This window comes from Scyliorhinus canicula, chromosome 21 (genome assembly GCF_902713615.1).
Source record: "Scyliorhinus canicula chromosome 21, sScyCan1.1, whole genome shotgun sequence".
NCBI classification, from domain to species: domain Eukaryota; kingdom Metazoa; phylum Chordata; class Chondrichthyes; order Carcharhiniformes; family Scyliorhinidae; genus Scyliorhinus; species Scyliorhinus canicula.
In genome coordinates, this window is record NC_052166.1 from 33300305 (window position 1) to 33325494 (window position 25190).

Sequence of the window (25190 nt, forward strand, 5' to 3'; positions counted from 1 at the left end):
CACACCAAGATTGGACATTTACTATTTGGGAAAAAAGCATGGAGATGTTCTGGCATCTTGCCAGCCATATTCCTTCAACTAACAATACTAAAAATACATTAGTTCTCTCATGTTCTCTAAGTGGTACCTTGCCGTACATGCATTGGCTGCCATGTTTGCTTGCATGATAGCGCTGATTGTCCTTCAGAAAATTAATCTATTGACTACAAAGCACATTGGGATGTTCTGAAGATGTCACAAGAAGCAATATTAACTCAGTTTATTTTGTTTTTGCTGTCTGCCTAAAATGGCAGAATATATTTTGGAACTTGTGAAAAATTGTGATATGATTTGGTGTCACTCGAATGACAGATTACTGCTTCTCATCTTATAAAAGGGGCACTGATTGAACAATAATGCTCTTGTCTGCTGCCTTCACCGATTATGAAATGCTGCCAGCTATTGCTGTGACTATTGGTGCAATAAGTCACAGATTTTTATAATCATGCTTGTAAACTGTGACTGGTCTTCGAGAATACCGCAGGGTTCATAGGGTCATTCTTCCTTTCTGTAGTTCTGGTGATAATGCAGATACTTCCTTTGGGCTAGCCGATGCTGACTTTCAGAGGTCCATTCTTGTGACTTTAGGAGTGTGTCATTAATTGCAGCATGTCACAGGGAGTGTGTTGATATTCATTACTCATCACCAGGACTGCATCAATCTGAACAGTGGTCATTAGGAGAGTTGACAGGATTTATTCTGTGTGCCTGAGAATATGTCAGTATTTGTAATGAGCTTTTGTGACTAAGCCAGTGTATGTAATGTCTTGATCTGAGTGTGTCAGTATTTTTAAGGAGTCCCCGGGCGGGATTCTCCGAACCCGAGCCGTTTCGGAGAATCGCCGGGGCGGGCCGCGATTCACGCGACGCCGCTCCGACGCCGGTCTGCCGATTCTCTGGTGACTGGAGAATCACGCCACTGGCTCTACGAGCCCTGCCCCCCGGCGATTCTCCGCACGCGATGGGCCAATTGGCTGCTGAGATAGGCTGAGTCCCACCAGCGTCGTTCACGTTTGGTCCTACCCAGCGGGACCTCGGCATTCATCCTGGATGGGGTGGCCTGGTGGGAGGGAGAGGGGGATACGACCCTGGAGGGGGCCTCCACGGTGCCTGGCCCATGATCGGGGCCTACCAATCGGCGGGCGGGCTTCTCCTGGTGGGGGCCTATGTTCCTCCACACTGGGCCTCTGTAGCTCTCTGCCATGTTGCGTCAGGGCCGGCGCGGAGAAGGCAACCCACAGCGGCCGTAGCACGCATGCGCAGATCCACGGCGCCCGTTCCTACGCCGGTATTGGCAGCTAGTGCTGCGTGAAGCGCTCCAGTGCCGTGCTGGCCCCCTGTGCGGTGTAGGATCGCTGTTCCTAGGGGCCTGTTGCCGGCATCGTAAAATGCGACGGCGTTTATGACAGCGTCAACATTTAGTCTCAGGATCAGAGAATCCCTCCCCCCGTGTGTGTGTCAATATTTTGTTCCCTAAAGGGGATTAGTGAACCAGATGGGTTTTATGACAATCGACAATGGTCATCATTAGAGTTTTTTTAATTCCAGATATTTTTATCGAGTTCAAATTTTACCATCTGCTATGACAGGATTTGAACCCGGGTACCCAGAGCATGATTCTGGGTCTCTGGGTTACTAGTCCGGTGGTAATTTCACTACGCCACTTCCACCCCTTATATTTAAGGGGTCCTTGTGAATGCAGAAGTATTTTTAGAGGGTCCCAGTGTGAGTGTGTCAGTATTTTAAGGGGTCTGAGTGTGCGTGCATCAGTATTTTTAGGGATCCATGTATGTTTGCTTCAGTATTTTTAGGGGATCCCGTGTGTTTGTGTCAGTATTTTTAGGGGGTTTCCATTGTGAGTGTATCAATATTTTTAGGGGGTTCCAGTGTGAGTGTGTGTCAGTATATTGAGGGGATCCCAGTCTGAGTGCATGTCAGTATTTTTATGTTGTGTGAATTAAGTACTTTTTGCAATCAACTTGCCCACATACATCAGTATGATAAGGGCCAGAATGACTACTGCTAGAATGTGCAGGCGCTGGTTCAGGAAAGGGCCTATCTCCACTTTAATCCTCCTTGTGGTCAAATACCCGTGATGTCTTATGACTCACTTGCTGAAGGAGCTACGCTCCGAAAATCAGTGATTCGAAATAAACCTGTTGGACTTTAATCTGGTGCTGTAAGACTTCTTACTGTGTCAAATGGCCTGTTAAATATGCAAATGCAAAGAATGGTCAATGGCCTGAGATAGTGCGAATGATGAAATTAGCCCACTGTATGAGGCAGCACCGTCAAAATTTGAGGTGAGAGTGTTGAGGGGTGGCAGAGGAAGAAATGTAAAGATTGAAATTGCTTTGTTTTGCTTGAATTCAATGCATTTGCAATGTTTTAGGATTCATTTTGAGCCCTTCCCAATGTAATCCACCTACCTTTAGCCAGTATTTTGCTCTGAAGTATGGAATGTTGTGAAACGCTTCCAGGCATGGGAACCAGGCGTACTGAGACACCCCATCCGACAAGTCGAGGACCCTGGTCTTGCACACCTGAAAGGAAATGCACTCGGGTTAATTGACATACCAATAATATGGTAAAGAAAGCACCTGCCAATCTAGGCACAAATACTGGTTAAAATCTCCCCTTCCTCATTCGCAGCTCGGTGCCGCTGAGAGGAATTTTGGCTGGAACGCCAGATTTTCCGTGCCCGCATGCAGCGGAGTCCTGCCATAGACAAAGCCGGAGAATCCCACCCACTGAGTGCATTTAGCCCAAGCGAGTACGGATTGCAGCGAATGCCTGCGCAGTGCCAAATTATGCTGGCTCAGACTTTTCCTTCCATCAGTGATGGGAATACCAGGGACAATGGAGAAAGCAAAACTAAATGATAAAACAGTGACAAACTATCAACTGGCGTTCCTGCAGAGACAGTGACATCATCTCGGAGTTTCCTGTGGCATTTCTGAGGGTGTGAGTGGTTTCCAAGGGAATTTTTCTTACCTCTGCACATGCTGTGTAAACCATATTTTATGGTGCAAGTCATAAAATGTGTGCATTCTGAGTCCAGGATGCTCAAAAATCTGGAAATTATGTCGCCGACTGCCAGACTGGCTGAGCTAAAATTGACTTCAAGTATTTATGCAGCACCTTTTACATAAAATATCCCAAATTGCTTCAGATGATCACGAGTAGATGAGCAGTGTACTTTGCTAAACCGCAAAAGAACGATTGCAGGTATTTCTACATCCAAAACTAATCAAATGTCAGCTCCTTTTTAGGTCTGGTTCAGTAATCTAACAGGGAGACTATCACTGAGTGTAACTGGCTGTCCAGAAATCTTCAGGATTGGACAGACAAGTGGGATAAAGGCGGGATTTACAGGCTGTTCACGCAGGTGGGAAATTGCGGTCCCATGCCGGTGCACGGATTTCCCGGTGATGAGCTGTGCCAGCGGGGTCTGTAGATCCTGCTGGTGGGCCGCTGAAAAACACATAGCGAGATGGTTGGTAAAACCTGCCCAAAGGCCGGGATTCTCCACCCCACGCTGGGTTGGTGAATCCCCGGGGGAGGCGCGAATCCCACCCCGCTGCCCCGACGGCGGCTGCCATATTCTCCGGCGCCGTTCTTCAGGTGGCGGCGGGATTCCCACCATGCCGGTCGGGGGCCGTTGACAGCAGCCCCCCAGCAATTCTCTGGGCCCCGATGGGCCGGGCCGAGCGGCTGTCCATTTTTGCCCAGATCCGCCGGCGTGAATTACTCACCTCACACACGGCGGGACCTGGTATGTGTGGGCGGTCCTCCTTGGGGGCGCGGGGGATCCGACCTCGGAGGGGGGGGGGGCGGTGGCCATGGTGGCCTGGTCCACGATCGGAACCCACTGATCTGCGGGCGGGCTTGTTCCGTGGGGGGACTTCTTTCTGCTGCGCCAGGCCCCTGTAGAGCTCCGCCATATTGCCCGGGGGCCGGCGCAGAGAAAAGAACTCCCGGAAATACGCCGGCCGTTCTGTGCATGTGTGAGATCGCGCTGGCCCTTCAGCACCAGCTGGAGCGCGACAACCCCTCCGGCGTCCACCTAGCCCCCGAATTCCGCACTTTCGGTGGCTGTAGTTGCCGCCGGTTTTCCCGCCAGAGTGGGGACTTAATCCCCCAAAGGGAGAATCCCACCAAAAATGTTCTACTCAGCTTACTTGGTCCATTTGATGCAAGTCATAATTCTGAAGTTGAATATGACGTTTTAGGAACACAACTGGCTGCTTAAAAAGTTCTGAAGAAGCGTCATATTGACTTAAAATGTTAACCGCCACCCACAGCTGCTGTCAGACCTGCTGAAAGTTTCTGGTACCTTCTGTTTTTTAATTTCATGATTTTTCTTTCCATGTCACAAATTAAATGAGTCACTAAGCTATTTCTGAATCTTTCGAACCTTTTGGACCAGAAGGTCGATGAAACAAATGGTTTCATTTTGCATCTGTGTACATTTCAGTGCACTCTACAGCCAGTTAATTAATCTCCTGAAGTGCAATCACTTCTTTTTTCTGCCAAAATGTGGCAATTTACTTGCATGTAGCGAGGTACTTCGTTCATTCGTGGGATTGTGGGTGTCGCTGGCCGAGCCAGCATTTATTGCCCATGCCTAATTGCCCTTGGGCTGGCTGGCTTGCTAGGTCATTTCAGAGGGCAGTTAAGAGCAGGTACAGATGGCAGTTTTGCTTCCCTCAAAAACATTGGTGAGCCAAATGGGTTTTTACAACATTCAACGCTTTAATTCCAGATTTTTATTGAATTCAAATTTTGCCATCTGCCACGGCATTATTGGAACCCAGGTCCCCAAACCATTCCCCTGGGTCTCTGGATTACTAGTCTACTGACAACACTACTACCTCCCCATATAAATAGTGCATATCATGAAAGGTAATTTTGTTTCTGTAACTTTTTTGCTGCAGGATAAATGTTGAAGATACGGAAAGAACATTCTCTTTAAATTGTACTATTGAATGTTTATACATCCACCTGAACTGCCATTTGAAACTCGCTTGTGTGTTCCCAGGTCGTGCAGCTCAGTCACTGGTCTGAACTGAATTGATGATCTTGACCGAAACAATTGGGTGGCCATGGGAAAATGAAATAAAGCAAGGTTTGCTCCCCTAATCTCTATGTAGTGACCCCTGCTGTTAAAGTGCATTGGTGGGATTCAGGTGAGGATAGAATGGGGTTTGACTGTGACCGGTTATACGATTGAACACGCCATTGATATTAACCTTCAATCCTTATACACACAAAATGGCTACATGAGAAGAATTTCTGAGATTGGAGGCTGGAACTAAGACATGTCACTTCATACTGTCGGAGAATGCAGAAGGCACATTTCCTTTGGGTGGGACATCGCAGAAACACTTCTTGAACACTTGATTATTAAATGTAGCCTTGCTATTACTGATGGAAGATTTATTGCTAGTGGAGTGGTATAACGACAACAATCTCTCCCTCAATGCCAGCAAAACGAAAGAGCTAGTCATTGCCTTCAGGAAGCAAAGTACTGTACACCCCTGTCTGCATCAACGGGGCTGAGGTGGTTGACAGCTTCAAATGTCTAGGTGTGCACATCACCAAAAATCTTTCCCTGCCAACCCACATCGACACGACCATCAAGAAAGCACCTATACTTCCTCAGGATATTAAGGAGATTCGGCATGCGACAGGGGTTATCCATTGCTGTCGTGGCTGATGACACCTATCCGAAGGCTAAAGACCAACGTGAGACCCGCTACAATGACACCCATGCAATGACCAGGGGCATGATCGCTCGGTGCTTCCGCATCCTGAAGATGCGATTCAGGTGCCTGGACCACTCTGGATGGACCCTCCCGTATAGCGCTGGAAGGGTCGCGCACATCGTGATGGCCTGCTGTATCCTCCACAACATCGTCCAGCAGAGGGATGACTTGCTGGAGGAGGATGAATGCCAGTCCTCGTCTGGGGGAGGCCAAAGATAGGGAGGACATGAGGTCAGAGCAGGCATGGGAGTCCGCACAACGTGTGCACCAAGGCCAATGCCCACGCGATGCTCTGATCGCCTCCAGGTCCACCGACTCGGGGGGAAGGGGGGGCAACTGCCCAGCGGCATGGACACTGCATTGCACCCAAAACCCCAACCCCCACCACGACCAATCCCCACCCGCCCGCAATCCCCTCCGTGATACATACCTGCCGAACTATCGTAGGGACCTGGGTTAGCAGTAACATCGGGATTGATCCATGGGATGGGGAATGATGACAACCTGCTCTGCGATGAGCTTGTGTTCCGCATTGTATCACAACATCTGGCAGCTGCCCACAATAGCACTTTCCACCGTTCACCTGGGTGATCCCTACATGCAAACTGGCCATTCCATCACATGGTCCCAATGAATCCCTGGGTGGCGGAGGTGGGGACAGTGGGGTGTGGGGTGGATGGGGATGGGACACCATAGCGGTGAGCGCTGACTGAACTGCGATCCCTGGGCTAAGTTCCCCCCCACCCCATCAGTGCTTCCTATATGGCCAGCCCACCCCTCACACCCTTCTGACAGAGCACCGAGGAAGGTTGTAGCATTGTGCACAGGTGTTTAATGTGAAAACATATGTACCAGATTTGTGCTCCAGTCCCTATTGCTAAATTGTGTATATGCAGCTGGCAGCACGGTGGCACAGTGGTTAGCATTGCTGTCTCACGGCACCGAGATCCCAGGTTCGATCTCGGCTCTGGGTCACTGTCCATTTGGAGTTTGCACATTCTCCCCGTTTGCACATTCGCCCCCACAACCCAAAGATGTGCAGGGTAGGTGGATTGGCCACGCTAATTTGCACCTCAATTGGAAAAAATGAATTGATTATTCTAAATTTATTTTTAAAAAGTGTATTTATGCAGCTACAACTTGTCAGCCTCCTGAGTGTCAATCACGGGCCCGGCGAATCTGGCACCATTTCTCATTGGAATCGATTATGTTCCACATGGCACTCAACGGTCGCTGAATCGGTTCAGGTGAGGTGCCAGTTTTGTTGTCTTAGAAGTCCACCAATCCTGCCCAGAGCCAACACTGAGTCTCAGGAACAGAGAATCCAGCTGATTACATTTCTTTCCCTGGTCAAGATGTCCATGGTGGTTGCGATAAATTTGCATGATCACCGGATTTTGAAGAGTTTTTTTAGGTAAATAAAACACGCTACCCCTCAACTCAAATCAGCACCTGAACTGTTTTATGGTGCAATTATAGCACAGTTCAGGTCAAATTTGCATTCCAGCACTCTACAAAGCTGCATCACTTCCTATCTCAGCACGTCAATCTTACACCTTCTGGGATATCGGTATTTCTTCAGTTCTGGCCTTTTTAAAAATAAATTTAGAGTACCCAATTATTTTTTCGAATTAAGGGGCAGTTTAGCGTGGCCAATCCACCTACCCTGCACATCTTTGGGTTGTGGGGGTGACACGGGGAGAATGTGCAAACTCCACACGGACAGTGACCCAGGGCCGGGATTCGAACCTGAGTCCTCAGCGCCATAGGCAGCAATGCTAACCACTGTGCCACCATGCTGCCCTAGTTCTGGCCTTTTGAGCATTCCCAATTTTGATGGCGATTGTTCCAATTCAGCTACCAAGGTGGTAAACTCTGGGGACATAGCACCAACAGTGGCAGCCGAGATGTCTTCAAGTGCCACTGTATTTGTCAGGGCATGCTGTAAACTGGACTGTGATGACCTTTTCATCCTTTGGTCAGGAGTCTAATCCATGAGGTTTGGAAGCTCAGCCTGAAAAGAGTTCAATTTGTGAAGGGTGCTCATTTGAATGCTGTGAACACCAAACCCATGCGACAAAGCTCGAAGTTCGGTCAAAAGCCGAAATTAATATTACAGTTCAAACTATTTGGACCTCGATGCAAGCTACCAGTTTTTATATGTGACCCATTTCCTTTTGTTGTTAAGCGACACTACATTGGAAGAGTAGTTGTGAGAAGCCCAACAAAACAGATGCTGCCTATTTAGAGCTTAAAGTTATCTGTGAGCCTCCCACCATGGCCAGTGTTGTTCTTGGTTGGGGTGTGGGGGTGTCGGAGTGGAGGGAGTGGGGGGAGTGGGGGAGGGTGGTGGTGAGGCTTGTCATGCAAATCGCAACTTATTTTGGCTTTAAAAAAAAAACGGGGTTCTTTGTATTTTTCAAATGCCTTGAACAGCTTGGTTTTAAGAAAACAACTCGCGTTGACAGATCACATTATGCTATAGCGCAATGCAATTCAAACACAGAGGATGACCTGTCCTTTCCTGTTCATTTCTAGACAATGATTAAAGGCAAGTGCCACCCAGGGAGAAAGAACTAGGAGGCGATTCCATCCTTTCAAGTCCCGCTTTCACGCTACTTGCCACAGCAGACAGAAGAACCCCAAATGAAACCGCCTACAATTTACTACATACTTCGGTCTAATCGGGGATACATTGACATAACTAAACTACGATTCTTTTCTCATCCCCTGATGGCGAAAGGGAAACATCTTGCACAGTTCAGCTGTCTCTTGCGAAAAGGGGAAATGCATTGTCAGGTATCAAGCAAAAAGACCCCTTTCCAAGTATGAATTGCAATAAAGCAAGACATTTTTAAAAACTGTTCACAAAACCTGAATAGTGAGTCAAAGTACCAGGCGAGTATGAGCACAACAGTATCCAGTCATTAACCTTAGCCTCTCTGAGCAGCAAGGCAGGGTGGGGGCAAATGTACATGTAACAAATCACAATCAAACTTGATAGGTGACAGCTTAGTCCAGCATTTCTCTGAGTTAATAGTTGCGAATGAGGCTTTGATTACCAAGGTACTAAAATATAATTTTGTTCAAGCAAAGGTTTTGGGGGTTTGACCAGCATCCTCAAGGGACATTCTTGGTAAGCTTTTATATTTCCCCCACTGCTATTCAGCCACCAGAAGCAATGCTTTCTTTTATAATCAAACTTGCACACTTTCTGGGTATGTGGAGACCCAGTGGGAACTAATAAATTCCTCTTAAAGAGGACTGTCAAATCCAAACCTCTTGTTCAGTCCTGTGCCTTTTATTGCTCCAAAGCACTTTATTTCAGATTTTGGGTTTTAAATTACATTAAAGACACTTCACTAGCACTTTGTATATGGTCCCGAGGAGTTACATGATTTGTATCTTGCAACAAGGTGTGTGCCTTAACGAGAGTCCCATAAGCCAGTGTCAAATAGAAAACAAGACCGTCAACAGTGAGACATAATCACTGCCTTGTACTAAAGGTGGGGGTGAATAGGGTCAATAATTGGATTTTAAACCATGGGGGTCCCTTTTCTTCTTTTGATAAAAAACGGGAGAATGCCTGTTTTTCTTCAGCATTAATGACCAACGAACAAAATCAGACTCCCAGAAATCATACATTAAAAGTCGCATGTTCCCATGATTTCACTAGCAGGTCGTTAATTATTGCAGAGGAGCAGACACTCTTCCATTTTTCCTATACAAAAAAAGGAAGTTCCATTCCACGGATTTTATATTTTGGATTTGCTGAGGGAGTTTAAAGGCCAAGTTTGATTGTTTAAAAATGTGCAAAGGAGCTCTGAATGTGTGGGACATGAGGAATACTCATTAAGTATTGAGAAGCACAGTCTGATCAAGGGGTCCAAATGCTATGATAAATTACAAGAGCAAAGATTGAGTGATTTAGAACCATTGTCTGATTTCCAAGGCAGATTAGTGCCTTTAAATCATCTCCAGGTGTTTGTTATTTAAAATAAAGGGGTAGAGTTTCCGTTTTGGGCGCAATCTGTGATTTGGACACATTTTCAAAATTGTTTTTTTCCCTTAAGTTTCCACTCATAATCATTTGCATGTTTTAAAAAAATCTGTCATGAACGAGTGTAATTCTACTGTTGGTGAAAACAATGTTTCTTTTAAAATGCTTTGAAAATTGTTTCATATATTTAAGAGCGGTAACTTAGTGCAGTTTGGTTAGTAAGGCTGAAAATGGGTTTATAAGAATTTTTAATCACTACTTGAGTAATCCAATCTTAAATTAATGAAAATGACTTGTTAAAATAAAATACAGTTACATTGGGGTACAGCAGGCAGTTAAATAAATAAAAACTGCATTAAAAGGCTTTTAAAGCACCTCTACAGTTTGCAAAAGAGCCAGTTTAATGTATCAGAAACTCACTATGGCAAACATTTCATCCTGGAGTCATGGCCATTTGTAACTGAGCCCGGTGTCTATTGCAATGTTTTGTTTCTGACCTGCATACAATATTGCAGACATCCAACATGCACTAAACATAATTGGTACTTAAAATTTCACAATCTTTTGTGTTGGTTATGCTGTTTTTGAGGGAGTAATTCTGCCAAAAATTACCCAGTTCAAAAAGGCAGATATTAAAAGAACATGTGCAATATTTGAATATCTCAGATGTGCAAGATCCATTGAATTTCAAACTGGGATACTTGGGACCCTGGGATGTTTGAAGTGATCCCGAGGAGGCTATGGGATGATCAGAATTCTGTTTGCTGATTTGTTTGTTACTTCTGTTGTTTTCTTTAACTAATAAAACACACTTTCTGCAATGTTAGCACTGCTTCCATTTGGTACAATACATCACATTCTAGAATTAGCACTTTGAACATCAGGAACCTGTCAATATTTGTTGAAGGATCCCCTCACAAAAGTGTTTGAAAACCACTGACTTAATCTTGCTTCAGGTTTTTGAGCTGAACATATAACCCAGGACAACATTTTAAGTACAGTACTGAAGGAGTTCCACACTGTTGGAGGTTCTAACGTTTAGGGTTAGACGTTACACCAAAGACCTATCTACTCTCTCGACTTGGGGAAAAAGATCCCAAAATCCCTGTGATGCTTTTGAGGAACACCACAGTACTTCTTTTTTTAAAAATAAATTTAGAGTACCCATGTCTTTTTTTTACATTTAAGGGGCAATTTAGCATGGCCAATCTACCTACACTGCACATCTTTTTGGGTTGTGGGGGTGAGACCCACCCAGACACAGGGAGAATGTGCAAACTCCATGCAGACCGTGACCCGGGGCCGGGATCAAACCCAGGTCCTCGGTGCCATGAGGCAGTAGTGCTAACCACTGTGCTGCAGTGCTGCCCAACACTACTTCTAAAATAAAAATAAAGTGTTGCAAAGAATCAACGGGTCTGGCAGCACCTGTGCAAAAAGAAGCAGTTAGAAATTCAAGTCAAATGTGACTCTTCTTCCAGCATCCGCAGTATTTTTCTCTTGTTTCTATGAGTTCTGTTGTCCAGGTCAGCATGCTGGTCTCAACCAACATCATTGAAACAGTTAATCTGCTCATTTGGCTTATCGAGATGTTTGTTGGAACTATGCATATATAAATGCCACATAAAGCAAATTCCTTCCCTCTCTCGCAGAAATCAGGTTTCAGAGGGGCAGCACGGTGGCGCAGTGGTTAGTGCTGCTGCCTCACGGCGCCGAGGTCCCAGGTTCGATCCCAGCCCTGGGTCACTGTCCGTGTGGAGTTTGCACATTCTCCCCGTTTTTGGGTTGGTTTCACCCCCACAACCCAAAGATGTGCAGGGTAGGTGGATTGGCCACGCTAAATTGCCCCTTAATTGGAAAAAATGAATTGGGTACTCTAAATTTATTTTAAAAAAGAAATCAGCTTTCACACTGCAGATACAAACTGAACCTCTCATGAATCATCATGCAGTATAGAGAAGAGCTGGAGAGTTCTCTCACTATCTAAGCCAATATTAATCCCTCAATCAACATCACTAAACAACTTACTTGGTAATTTATCCGGTGCTCCACATGGCACCTGATTGTGCACAAATTGGTTACCATACCTTTTCTTCATTACCCTAACCCTAATTATGACAGAGACTATGCTTCAAAGGTACTTAATTGGATATAAAGTGCTTTGGGATGTCCTGAAGCCTTGAAAGGTGCTGCATAAATGCAAGTGCTTTCTTTCCTTAATTTCCTCCAATAGTCACATGCAATCACATAAAATTACTTTCCTCACTCCCAGAGTAAATGAATACCATCTCTCCCACACCCCACTCCCCCATACCTTTGCCCTGCATGGCAAAAAGAGGTTGATGTACAACATGGACCATGGTGTTGTGAAGGAAAATGTTTGTCTTCTTTGAATTAAAAATCTTGTTGATGCTTCTGACAGAAACAAATTATCGCCATGTTTTATGTATCTCCAGAGTCAGAAATGAGGCTTTTTTTCCCCCGCCGGGGACCCACATTCTGCTTGGTGAAGCTTTATGCAGAGGGGCTGTTGTCACACTGTTGGCACAGCCCATTCAAGCCACTATACGGAGCAATGTGTCTCAATCCTAAAACCCTATATTCTAATGTAAATTTGGCAGTGTGCTCCATTAATGGCCACCCAGGGTTGTCAGAGACCAAAGTAAACTGATCACAATTAGACACTATTCAGGTCCTAACTCTTTCATGTGAAAAATTATTTGATCAAAACAGCTCAGATTGGGAACCCTTCACTTGTGATGGCAGACTACTTTGTTATGCATTAGTTAATGACAGCTGAGTAGCATGGGAAAGCTAGCTCTAAAAATACACAAATATCTTGCTAACTACTGCTGTTGTGCTGCCGGGCCACCTTTAAAGATTTATTGTTGTCTATGGCTGACAATAAATGAAAATTCAAATCACAAGAGACATAAAAATTGGCTAATCAGGTTTTGTTAGTTGTTCATGCCTTGGAAACCACAAATGACTTCAAAGTCGTTTATAACATAAAGGGAGATACTTAAGAACTCGAATGCTGTAAACCCACATTTTTTCTACCCAATGGTAATTTTTTTTTCAGGGGCCATTTGCAGTTAACTGCTTGTCTGATAATTGCCCTTGTTTATATTGATATTCTCTCTCGAACACCTCGGTAAGCAGGACCCCAGCTTCAAGTGCATCGTGGGACTGCTATTAACCTCTGTGATTGCACACATCTGCGGGGGATGATTAAAATCAAAGTGTTCAATGTTTACAGACTGCTGTGAGTGGCAAACAAGTGAGGTCGCTTCCCACTCCTGTCCAAATCCAACTCCCGGTCATTGTTTGAATGATTTCTGCAGCTCCTCCCCTCTCTACTAGTATATTTTATTGTAAATGTATCGTAATCGACCTGCAATATTTACCATTCAGCAAATAGGCTTTTGAGGAAATGATCAGATGCTATATGTAATAGCCCGCATGGGGCCTACTGGTTGGGAATGATTCGCTTCCCCATGGCCCTTGCGGAGTATGAGCTCCCCGCTCATTAACCCCTGCATAAAAGATCGAGCAGTAAGAGACAGACCAGGAATGAACCCGGTAGGGATTTACCGCGCAGCGTATATATTGTGCTGCTAATAAAATACTTTGTTTCTTTATTTTACTCGGTGTGGACCCCTGTGTCCTTATTAACTATACAAAGAGAAATCCACTGGTTTACTGAAAAGGCAAAAATTTCTTGAGGTTTGCATATTTGCAACCTAGGCGTAGCCGAAACACTCATTTTAGTTATTTGCTGAAAACGCCATAACACTGAAAACCTTTTTGGGTAAATGGGGATTGGGTGCTGGGGATGGGCAGAGATAAAGGATGTTCTCAGAATCCTACATTTAATTATTGGTGATGAAGGAGCTGGTGGAATACTATAATCTAGGCCACGTTGATGCCTCTGGGCACATTGTTCCCACTGGCGAGGGCGGTAAACATGAATGCCAGGGACAGCATCAAATGCCGCAAACATCCATTTTGTTGAGCCCTCCTCTGGAAAGCCTCATTGTGGAAGTTTTGCGGGCAGAAATGTAAATACCAAGATGTCATTCAGCGCAATTGCTTTAAGCGACGAACGTGATTTTCAAAAACAAGCAACTGGCTTTATGTGGAAACATGAGAATGTGCAGGAAGAGAAGAAACTATTGAACCCTTAAAGTTAAAATAATATCGTAAATTTCTCTGCCTTTCATTACCCTCAGTCGCTTTCACTGACAAATATCTATCCTGTTTCCTCTTGAGTTTGTCAACACTAATTACCTCTTCAAACTCTTCCATAAATTCACCACCCTGTCCCTGAATTAAAGTAGTTGCTGGTCCTCTTAATTCCATAACAGGATGTAAATGAGGCAAATAAAGAGTGGCAGCAGCTTCAACACTTTTGAGTATAAGCAGTTCCACAACATAAGCATGCCCATTGGAGCATTATTAATTTGGCTGGCTAGCCCAGTCATAACTGCGTAAATTGTTCTGGGAGTGCAGACAAACACGAGTAAGAACTATTACTCAATTCTTAACAGATGCTTAGTTTTAAAGTGTAGCTCCTCCATCCTAAGGTTCACCATGAGTGTGACATTTAATTTGTGCAGCTAAAGCTTTGAAAGTTGATTCTTTCTGTGTATAATAAGTTTTAATATCAAGCAAAATCAGGTTGGTTCTGTTAAAGTGTTATTAAAAACGATTGCTCAAGATTGAAGACTTCAGTATTTATTAATTTGTGAAAAAGGACACTTGTCCTAGACTCATTTACAATGCAATGCCTATTATGTATTTTTGATGTACTCTATTTCTTTTAAGATCTACTATGTTCAGTTAATGAGTAAAACAGATTGTTTGGTGTGATAACAAGCAGAACACATCAGAAGGGTCCGGGATAAACTTGTGGCCTGTGTCGAGCCATCTGATATTGGCTGGACTAGTGGTTGGTTTGCTATAGTTGGCCTGAGGGACCCTAGGTTGGGAGAGGATCTATCAACTGGGGGGTAATCATGCCTGGTCTGGCACTCCAGTGAGGTCTGCTGAAAAATGTGCCTGTGTGAACTTTCGGATCAGCTTTGCCTGTGATGCCACTCACAGCTGGAGAGCCTGCATTGTCTAGACTCTCACACATGGAATAACCACCTAAACAAGGTGGCTCCCTTTCTTCAAATGCCTTTAGGAGAAAAAAGGGGAATTGGGTGGGGCCAGAGAGGTTCACCTAGACAATACCCTTCTCCCATTAATTTATAACTCCAGTTCTTACGTTTTATCACCTTTCCTACCTCAAACACGGTGCTGACAGTTTAACAGTTAAATGAAAGTGTCTTAAGATCTATAATACAAAAGTAAGACACTTTTAAAAACAGACAATATACCACATATTATAAAGAACAACAAAGCTGGCAGCAGATATGAGGCAGTAATTCAATCTAGCAGTTCTGGTGACATTTGTAAATCGCCTGAGCTTCACTCTCGAGGTTTATTGCATCATCAGTGCTGCTCAATTGAATTACTGCTCTGTAACTTGCTGCTAGCCATTTATTATCCTATATACAGTATTTATTTGCTGCAGATGGGGAAGCTGAAGCCACACTGCTGTCACAACACCATATACATCTTTTAAAAACAATTTCAAGAATAAAGTGTGCATTGGGGAGGGATAATAAAACTAAGTTGTCAGGCGTAAGTGTTTGTCCTAATTATTAAGACCGTCTCAAGCAGCAGCGCGGTGACACAGTGGTTAGCACTGCTGCCTCACGGCGCAGAGATCCCAGGTTTGATCCTGGCTCTGGGTCACTGTCCATGGGGAGTTTGTACATTTTCCCCGTGTTTGCGTGGTTTTCGCCCCCACAACCCAAAAAATATGCAGGGTAGGTGAACTGGCCACGCTAAATTGTCCCTTAGTTGGAAAAAAATGAATTGGGTACTCTAAATTTATTTTACAAAAAGACCGTCTCCACCGTGAGTTTATTTCTCTCTCTGTGCCTCAAGTAACTCAAGACTCATTCATTTATGGTGGTCACCAGTTGTCTCTCTCCCACCAGAGGCAATGCAGAAGTTTGAAAAAATATTGTTGTGTTTCAATTTATTTCAGAATGAAGTCACGTTAGAGAAACAAACACCAACTCTCTTCTCCGAATTAAGTATAATGCCCCATGAACTCTTTTTCTTTAAAAAAAAATAAATTTCGAGTATCCAATTATTTTTTTTCCAATTAAGGGGCAATTTAGCGTGGCCAATCCACCTAACCTGCACATCTTTGGGTTGTGGGGGTGAAACCCACGCAGACACGGGGAGAATGTGCAAACTCCACACAGCGACCCGGGGCTGGGATTGAACCTGGGTCCTCAGCCTTATCGGCAGCAGTGCTAGTGCAACAAATTCATAGATCTTGATTTATGTGCAATATTGTAATATGGATGATATTTAATGATCAGCCTGTGTCTTGTATCTCTCCCAATTTATAATTCCATTGAAGTCACTATCGCAGAGTTCAGATCTACCCTGAAGAGTCCATCAGTAGAATTAATAGAGTCTACGGATTTGTTGTTTGGTTTTTTGCTTTGAACGTTTATTGCTACTAGACTGGAACAAGATTTAATAAATTGCAGGGTTAAGGGTTAAAGCTTTGCTTACTGCTCCTGTAAAAAGAATTTCGGCAAATCAAAGGTCAGATTATCTGTCATCTTGCCACTAGAGAAGTGGCCCTCACACGCAAGAATCACATAAGGGCACTTGAGGTGGCCAACAGAAAGTGTTTTTTTAAAATCAGGATGTTAAAGTTGAGCAGCAGTTCTTACACTGATGTGTCATTCTCTGGTTTCCTGAAACGTGTGTGGGACTGATTCCAGCCCTCAACTATAGGTGTTAGCCTCTGCAAATGGGGTTTTGGTAAACAGCAGGCTACCTGGCAGACGATCAGTTCGGACATAGGGGAATTGCACTGAGAGAATGACAAATCAGGATAGGGCTTTTCTTTTCCTTTTGACTGATGAACAGTATTTAGCTCTTTCTACATGGTTTGCTCTGCCCAGATCAGTTACAAGCAACAAGATCATTAACTAGGATCCAAATGTGATAATAATTGGAGTTTTAGTTGTATTTGCTTCATATTTCCTTATTCTTTACATCAAGGCTCTTAAAATCTGATATCTACCACGCTTTCAAATGGATTTGGTTTTAATTAAGTAATATTGTTTAACCTTAATGTTCAACAAATTCCATTGTCACTGTTTTACTTTTAAATTTGTGGTTTATTCATTTATTTTTACCAGACCATTTTAGCAAAGGCAATTTTCTGCTGTTGTCCTTGGAGCTGATGTATATAGAAATTGTGGTGAATGTAACTTATCAAATGTAGGCGTGATATCTATTTACCATACAATATTCAGATATTTCCAAATATTGTTCACTTGCTGAAAGCAATTTCAGCACTCAATGAACTGCAGAAGCACACAGCCCGACCACTATTAACTTTCTACTTCACATTAACATTATTATCATTAGCACCAAGCAGGTGGGGATCTTAGTTTTCCATTGAGTCACCATCATATGATGTAAGCCTGCATGTCCTCATCCGAAAGACAACTGAAGTAATGTGTTGCCTTTACTTACAAAGTAAAGACATGTTCCATCCAGCAGGTGAATGACGCACATTTGTATTATCAGTCTTAGCTACCAAGGCCTCCAGTAGATTAGAAGATCAAAACCAATTGAATCATCCAGGACACTCTTAACTAATCAGTACTAACAAGCAAGGCAAAGTCGCTTTTACTGTTTCCAGTGGAGAATACTTCCCCATACGCTGTGAAGTAAGATTGTATTCTTGATGCTTTTTTGACAATCAGTTGAAAAAGTAATTAGTTCAGTGGTTGTGTGGTTATTGCAGTTAGAACATAGTTATTTCTGCAGCTACTTAAGTTCTCAATTCTAACAAGTCACCCGTTACATTGAAAAAAAAAGTGGCTTACCCCAGTGTTTCAAGTTTGCCAAATAGCAAAAACCTAAACAAAATGCTGGGTTTTCAGACAAACATAAAATTGATCCATTCACACAAATCTTTCCTTTGCAACCATATTGCAGGCGAAATATAAAACTATTACAGTGGCATTCAGCATTGTATTTCCTCACAGCTCTCCAAAATGTTACAAACAATTCACAATAAGGCGCAATGACTTTTGTTAAATGTACAACTTGATGTCACATTTTGAGCACAGCGCAATCTGACAAACGGTTTTGTGATGAATGGCCACTAGATCTTTGAGGGGGCTGTTGGCGGGTGTCGTTGGATGAAGAAAGAATGTTATACAAGACACTGGTAATATCAATCTCGAATGGGAGCTCAAGGCTCAGCAGTGGGGCTTGAAGTTAAAGGTAACTTCTAACTCTGAGGTAACCGCCTCACAACCTCAGCCAGCCAGGACAAATAAAAACCTCCATCAAAATAATTTATTTTTCTTTTTTTTAAATTTAGAGTACCCAATTCATTTTTTCCAATTAAGGGGCAATTTAGTGTGGCCAATCCACCTACACTGCACATCTTTGGGTTGTGGGGCTGAAACCCACGCAGACACGGGGAGAATGTGCAAACTCCATATGGACAGTGACCCAGAGCCGGGATAGAACCTGGGACCTCGGTTAACACACTGTGCCACCGTGCTGCCCTCATCCATATCATTTATAATAATCTTTATTGTCACAAGTAGGCTTACATTAATACTGCAATGAAGTTACCATGAAAAGCCCCTTGTCGCCACATTCCGGTGCCTGTTCGGGTACAGGGAGGGAGAATTCAGAATGTCCAAATTACCTGACAGCACATCTTTCGGGAGGAAACTGGAGCACCCGGAGGCAACCCATGCAGACATGGGGAGAATGTGCAGACTCCGCACAGACAGTGACCCAAGCCGGGAATCGAACCTGGGACCCTGGCGCTGTGAAGCAGTGGTGCTAACCACTGTGCTATTGTGCCGCCCACGATATATAGTACACTTATCATGCATCATGAACATTCCGATGTCACATATGAACACTGGATTACTTTTTCTTGAAGTGCAGTATTATTTTTCCATCCCAACTCATTTCAAACTGGAATCTGATAATCAGCACAGAAGAGGCCATCATTTTGTCAATGAGCACCGGATCATTAAGAGGAGGACTGACAATGTTCTGACTGGCAACAGCACCACCTGCCGTCACTTTACCACCCCCATCGCCCCCTCCGTCAATGTCATTTTAAATAATTTTGTCATTCCAAAACATTGAAACAACCATATTTATAGTGTATGATATTGAACCACAGTCAATCCAAAAAGCCCAAGGGGCTACAATATGTCTCAAACCTATTTCACCAATGAGACTATGTATGCACAATATAATCATTAATTTCTGGTTCAGCACTACAACCAAAATGCCAAAACAATGACTGAGTTGGAAATAATCTGTACCCACTTGTACCATCAAAAATGCTCCCTGTGGGGCAGGCAATGGCATATAGACTACATACCAGTTAAAATGCACCTTTTTAATGGGAACATTTACTTCAAAAGGAATTTGCTCAAGCACAATTAATTTCCCCGAGATCTTAGAGTGTTTGCTCAATGGGAACAACTGGATACAGGGAACATTTTGCTCACGATGGCAGTGTACCCATTAATATTTTAAGTAAGAGACTTTAAACATGTGTTTCATTCCTTTCAGTGAATATGGGAATGAGCACAAACAAATTAAATAGTTGCACTGTCTGGCTAGAATTTTATTTGGTTTAATGAACTTGCAATATTTTCACAAAATCTATCATGTTACGATCTGAGGAAAGTCACCGCATCAACAATGGCAGACAGGGACCTCTCTGCCATCCAAGCTGATGGTAAAATGCATTGGCATGAAATGAAATCTGTGGAAACATCAAATTAATCACTAGCTGAATAAGGGCTTTTTTCATTTAACTGCTTGCTGTTTACTGCCTCCCGACAGAGCTGTAAAATCAACAAAGTAGAAATAAGTGCGCAAAATGGTAAGCCTACATTTTGCCTGTTTGCCCCCTGCGAAATATTTCACTGTTGTGATTTTGTCATGCACACCTTGAGTTCAGTTTCATCTAAACTTTTCATCTTCCCCACCAAGCCCATTGGAAAGTGGCAGAAGCGAAGAGCAAGTATAACCTGTCCTTTAAACAATTGATCTCAAGGGATTCAAATAAAGCTGCCCATAAGACTGCACAGTAGGGAGAAATGTATGAAGAACAATGCATTCCTAATATGTCATCTCTACATCCTTAAAGTCCTGGGTTTCTCAAAATGGTCCCATCTCATTTAAAAAATCTTTCTAATTAAGGGGCAATTTAAAGTGGCCAATCCACCTACCCTGCACACCTTTGGGTTGTGGGAGTGAGACCCATGCAGACATAGGGAGAATGTGAAAACTGTGGACTGTAAGCCGGGGCCAGGATTGAACCCGGGCCCTCGACATCTTGATGCAGAAGTGCTCACAACTGCGCCACCATGCCGCCCGTAAAATGGTTCTATCTCATGAGCGAATCAATTATGGTGGCAGGGTAACACAGTGGCTAGCACTGTTGCTTCACCGCGCCAGGGTCCCAGGTTTGATTCCCGGCTTGGGTCACAGTCTGTGCAGTGTCTGCACATTCTACCTGTGTCTGCGTGGGCTTCCTTCGGGTGCTCCAGTTTCCTCCCACAAGTCCCGAAAGACGTACTGTTAGGTAATTTGCACATTCTGAATTCTCCCTCTGTGTACCCGAACAGGCGCCAGAATGTGGCGAATAAGGGCTTTTCATAGTGACTTATTGCAGTGTTAATGTCCGCTTACTAGTGAGAATAAAGATTATTATTATTAGCTGCTGAAAAGCCACCACTAACAAGAAGACTGATGGAGTTTGCATCTCTTTCTGTTCCTTCAACAACTTTCACTGTTTAGGTCATTGGCTGTTTCATCGTGTATTGCATTTGCTGCATTAAAAAATGGGTACAAAGATAATCAGCTGGATTATCTGCCCCGCCGCGTCACATTTCTATTTCATCCCGCCGGCGGGATGCTCCATTACGCCGGCCGGTCAATGGGGGTTCCCATTGTGGGGCTGCCCCACGGTGTTGGGAAACACCCGGGCTGCCGGCAAAATGGAGCATCCCGCCGGCAGAAATCCAGCCCCATATTCTTAATGGACAACAATAGAATTGAAATTATGTTTCATTTTCAGTGGGTATGGCACTGACGACAAACATTTCAAACTATCCCTGCTAAACTGCCTTCTTGTGAGAAAGCGTTAAATGATATGAAACTATTGTAGACCATCCTAGATCATAAATCCGAACAAATTTATTGTCCCATTGTTTTCAAATGTAATAATTCCAGCACTTACATAACCCCCGTAACCCAAAGGGGTGGGGCGCGATTCTCCGCAAATGCGGAGAGTCGTAAAGGCTGCCGTGAAACTGGCCATGTTTCACGGCAGCCTCCGCGCCCCCTCCCGGGACCCGATTCTGCTCCCAGGGCTAGCAGCGGGGCCCCGTGAACCACGGCATCGCAGGCTTAGCGAACTTCGCTAAGGGTAACGGCGGCTGACGCGTCAGCTGCGCATGCACGGATGGGACGGCTCCAACCCGCGCATGCACGGATGACGTCATCATGCATATGTGTGAAACCCGCGCATGCGCGGGCCGTCATGCCCCTCAGCCGCCCCGCGGACTGATCCAGCGGGGCGGCGGAGGAACAAAGAGTGCGCGGGGTTCGGACCCGCTGCCCGCAATCGGTGCCCACCGATCGCAGGCCCATGCCGCCCTTGGCATGGCCGTGGTGCCATGGTTCTCCAGAACGGCACTTTGCGGCCGATTTCACGAACGGTGAGAGCAGGTGTGTTTGCGTTCGTGAAAACGGCCGTAAAGGCCTGGGAATTCGGCCCATCAGATAGGGGAGAATCGCTGTTTGCCGTAAAAAAACGGCGAGCAGCGATTCGTGTTGTGGGGCGGCTGTGGGGGGGTGAGAATAGCGGGAGGTCTGGAAAAATGGTCGGGAAGGCCCTCCCGCTCTTCTCCGACCCGTCGTGGGGAGCGGAGAATCGTGCCCGTGGTCTTTTGTGCTCTAATTTCCATGATTCTTTGAATCCAATGTTTTAGTTTACACATTCCAAATGTTGATACGAACATTGAGGCCTTTGAGGATGGCAAGAGGCAGAAGTTAGCAAAGCATGTGGAATCCTGGAATCATAATTAGAGGTACTGGGCTCAAGAACAGGGGAGTTGTGCTGAACTTTTATAACACTGGTTCAGTCACAACAAGAGTAGTGTGTGCAGTGCTGCGCACTGTACCTTTAGAAGGATGTGAGGGTGTTTGAGAGGGTGCAGAGGGCATTTATCCGAATGGTTCCAGGGATGAGGGAATTTAGCTACCAAGTTAGGTTCGAGAAGTTGGGATTATTCTCTTTGGAATAAAGGAGGTTGAGGGGATGTGTGATAGACCGCCAAGCCATGGCTAATAATCTGGAACTTGCTGCCTTCAGATGTAAGTGGAGGTGGAGATGAGCAAAGATTTCAATCGCAAACTGGATTGGCACTTGTGGGAAATAGACTTGCAAGGTGAAGAGGATAGAGTGGGCGAATGAAAGTTGCTGAATTGTTGGTCAGGGAGCTGGCACGGGCTTGCTGGGCTGAATTACTTCCTCCAGCCCATAAAGACTAATATTCCTAGGTTGAATAGTCCAAGTTTCTCCTTTTTTTCTCATAACTTGATTCCTCTGACACTGCTGTTTTCTGGAATGACCGCTTATGTGCCAGTGTCTGAATCTCACACTTTTCTCATGTGACAGATGCTGCTGTAACATCTCAGGCTTGTCAGGTTCCCTGTCCGCCAGCACGAGTAATTTTTACAACTAATAAATCTTCCAGCTCTTTTATTTATTTATTATTTTTAGTATAAATTTAGAGTACCCAATTTTTTTTCCAACTAAGGGCCAATTTAACGTGGTCAACTCATCTACCCTGCACAACTTTCTGGGTTGTGGGGGTGAGACCCACGCAGACATGGGGAGAATGTGCAAACTCCACACTGACAGTAACCCTCCTCTCTGTGGAATGCCAGGTTTTAATGGCTCATCACGCTTCATTTGACAAAAGAGAAAAGGATAGTTAACTGTCAGGCAGGTGGGACCTGAAAAGTGAAAACTGAGGAAAAACTTGTACCAGTGGTGTTTTCCTACCCTGTCATGGCAGTACCCCCCCCCCCCCCCCCCCCCCCCCCCCCATTGGTGTGGTCAGAAAGATGGTCAAAACTGGTCGGAAGCTGGCATTTCTACTGTGAGAAATGAAGAAAGCGAATGGAATGTTGGCATTTATACCTAAAGGAATAGAGTACAACAATAAAGAAGTGTTGTTGCAACTATACAAGGCATTAGTGAGACCACACCTGGAGAGTGGTGCACAGTTTTGGTCCCCTTACTTGAGGAAAGATGTAGTGGCATTGGAAGCAGTTAAGAGGAGGTTCACTCTGTTGATCCCAGGAATGAGGGGTTTGACATATGAAGAGAGATCGTGTAATGTAGGTCTGTGCTGTGTAGAGTTCAGAAGAATGAGAGGAGATGAAATTGAGAGATACAAGATAATAAAAGGTATGAATAAAGTAGGTATGGAGCAGATGCTTCCTCTTGTGGGCATTCTAGAATGAAAGGTCATAGACTTAGGATAAGAAGTACCAACTAATTTAAAACAGAGTTGAGGAGAAAACACGTTTAAAAAATAAATTTAGAGCACCCAATTCATTTTTTTCAATTAAGGGGCAATTTAGCGTGGCCAATCCACCTAGCCTGCACATCTTTGGGTTGTGAGGGGTGAAACCCATGCAAACATGGGGAGAATGTGCAAACTCCACACGGACAGTGACCCAGAGCCGGGATCGAACCTGGGACCTTGGCGCCGTGAGTCAGCAGTGCTAACCACTGCGCCACCATGCTGCCCAAGGAGAAAACACTTCTCCCAAATGATTGTGAATTTGTGGAATTAATTACTCCAGAGAGCGGTAAATGCTGCGAGTGAGTAAATTTTTAATTGCTAATGGGTTCAAGAGTTACGCGAACAGAAAGGACGGTGGAATTAAAGCCAGGATGAGATCAACCATGATCAAATGGCGGAGCAGACTCAATAGGCCAAATGGCCTAATTCTGCTCCTATATTTTACAAACTTATGAATAACTCAACTCCTGACTGCCCACCATTCATAATGCACAAGTTAAGAGAGGGATGGCATAATCTACACTTTCCAGGATGAGCGTAGCTCCAAAAAAGCTCAAAGAGCTTAACACCATCTAAGGCATAGCGGCCCTCTCGATCAGCACCCATCCACCACATCAACATTGATTCCTTTACCACTGGCGCATAATGACAATATGCCATGCAGCAACTCATCCAGGCACCTTCAACGACATTTTGTAAAACAACGGCCTCAAACACCGAGGACAGGTTCCTCTCCGAGTCATTTAGCATCCTGATTTGGAATGTCATCGCCATCTCGTCAGTGTCGCTGGTCAAAGTCCTGGATCTCCCTTCCTAACAGCACTGTCAATGTACCTACACCAGATGGACTGCAGTGGCTCAGAACCATCTCTCCAAGGGCAGTTAGTGATGGTAATAATTGCTGGTCTTGCCAATGATGCTTACGTCCCAAGAATGAATATTAAAAAAAATGAGTTTGCTGTTCACTTGATGCTGGGATATTTCTAACTATTCATCGAGTCACCTTCAAGTACACTCTACCATATACTTCAAAGCTAATGCTGAGTCTGTACTGTCACAATGTAGCAATGTTCCATTGGGATTGAAAGGTCATGCAAGTAGCGGACTATGGAAAAAACCTTTCTGGTGCCCAAAATTGTCGCCACTATTTTGTCCGTGATATATGAGTTTACATGTCATAAAAGGATTGACGGGTCTCTTCTTAAAAAGAAGGCTGAGGGTTGACCGAATATAAGTTTTGAAAAATTGTAAAAGGTTTTGACAGCCAGGACGGAGAGAACGTTTCCTCTTATGAGGAAGAGGATAGCCAGAGGCTATCAATATATGCTAACGAAGAATTTCAATTGGGACTTCAGAAGAAATCTTTTCACCCAAAGAGTGGCAGGAACGTTGATCCCACGACCACAGTGAGTGGTTCAAGCAAATGATAATGCATTTAAGGAAAAAAATTAGAAAAGCATATATGGGGCAAGGGAATAGTTGATTATGATGGTATATTTAGATGAGAAAAGTTGGGATGAGTCTCGAGTGGAGCATTAATACCAACATGAACTGGTTAAGCTGAATGACCTGTTTCTATGCTGTATATCCCATGTAATAAACCTTCAGAACTTGATTATCAGTGGCCTTGAACAT

The 25190-nt window shown here is 44.4% G+C and overlaps 1 protein-coding gene across 2 annotated transcripts in view; it reads right to left on the minus strand.

The window, feature by feature from the left end:
• Nucleotides 1-25190, minus strand: part of pappaa (pregnancy-associated plasma protein A, pappalysin 1a) — a 375278-nt gene that overhangs the window by 213324 nt on the left and 136764 nt on the right. For both annotated transcript variants that reach the window (XM_038782243.1, XM_038782242.1), the window contains exon 11: nt 2469-2582. In XM_038782243.1, the coding sequence (XP_038638171.1) occupies nt 2469-2582 (114 nt within the window). The remainder of the gene's footprint in view (nt 1-2468; nt 2583-25190) is intronic.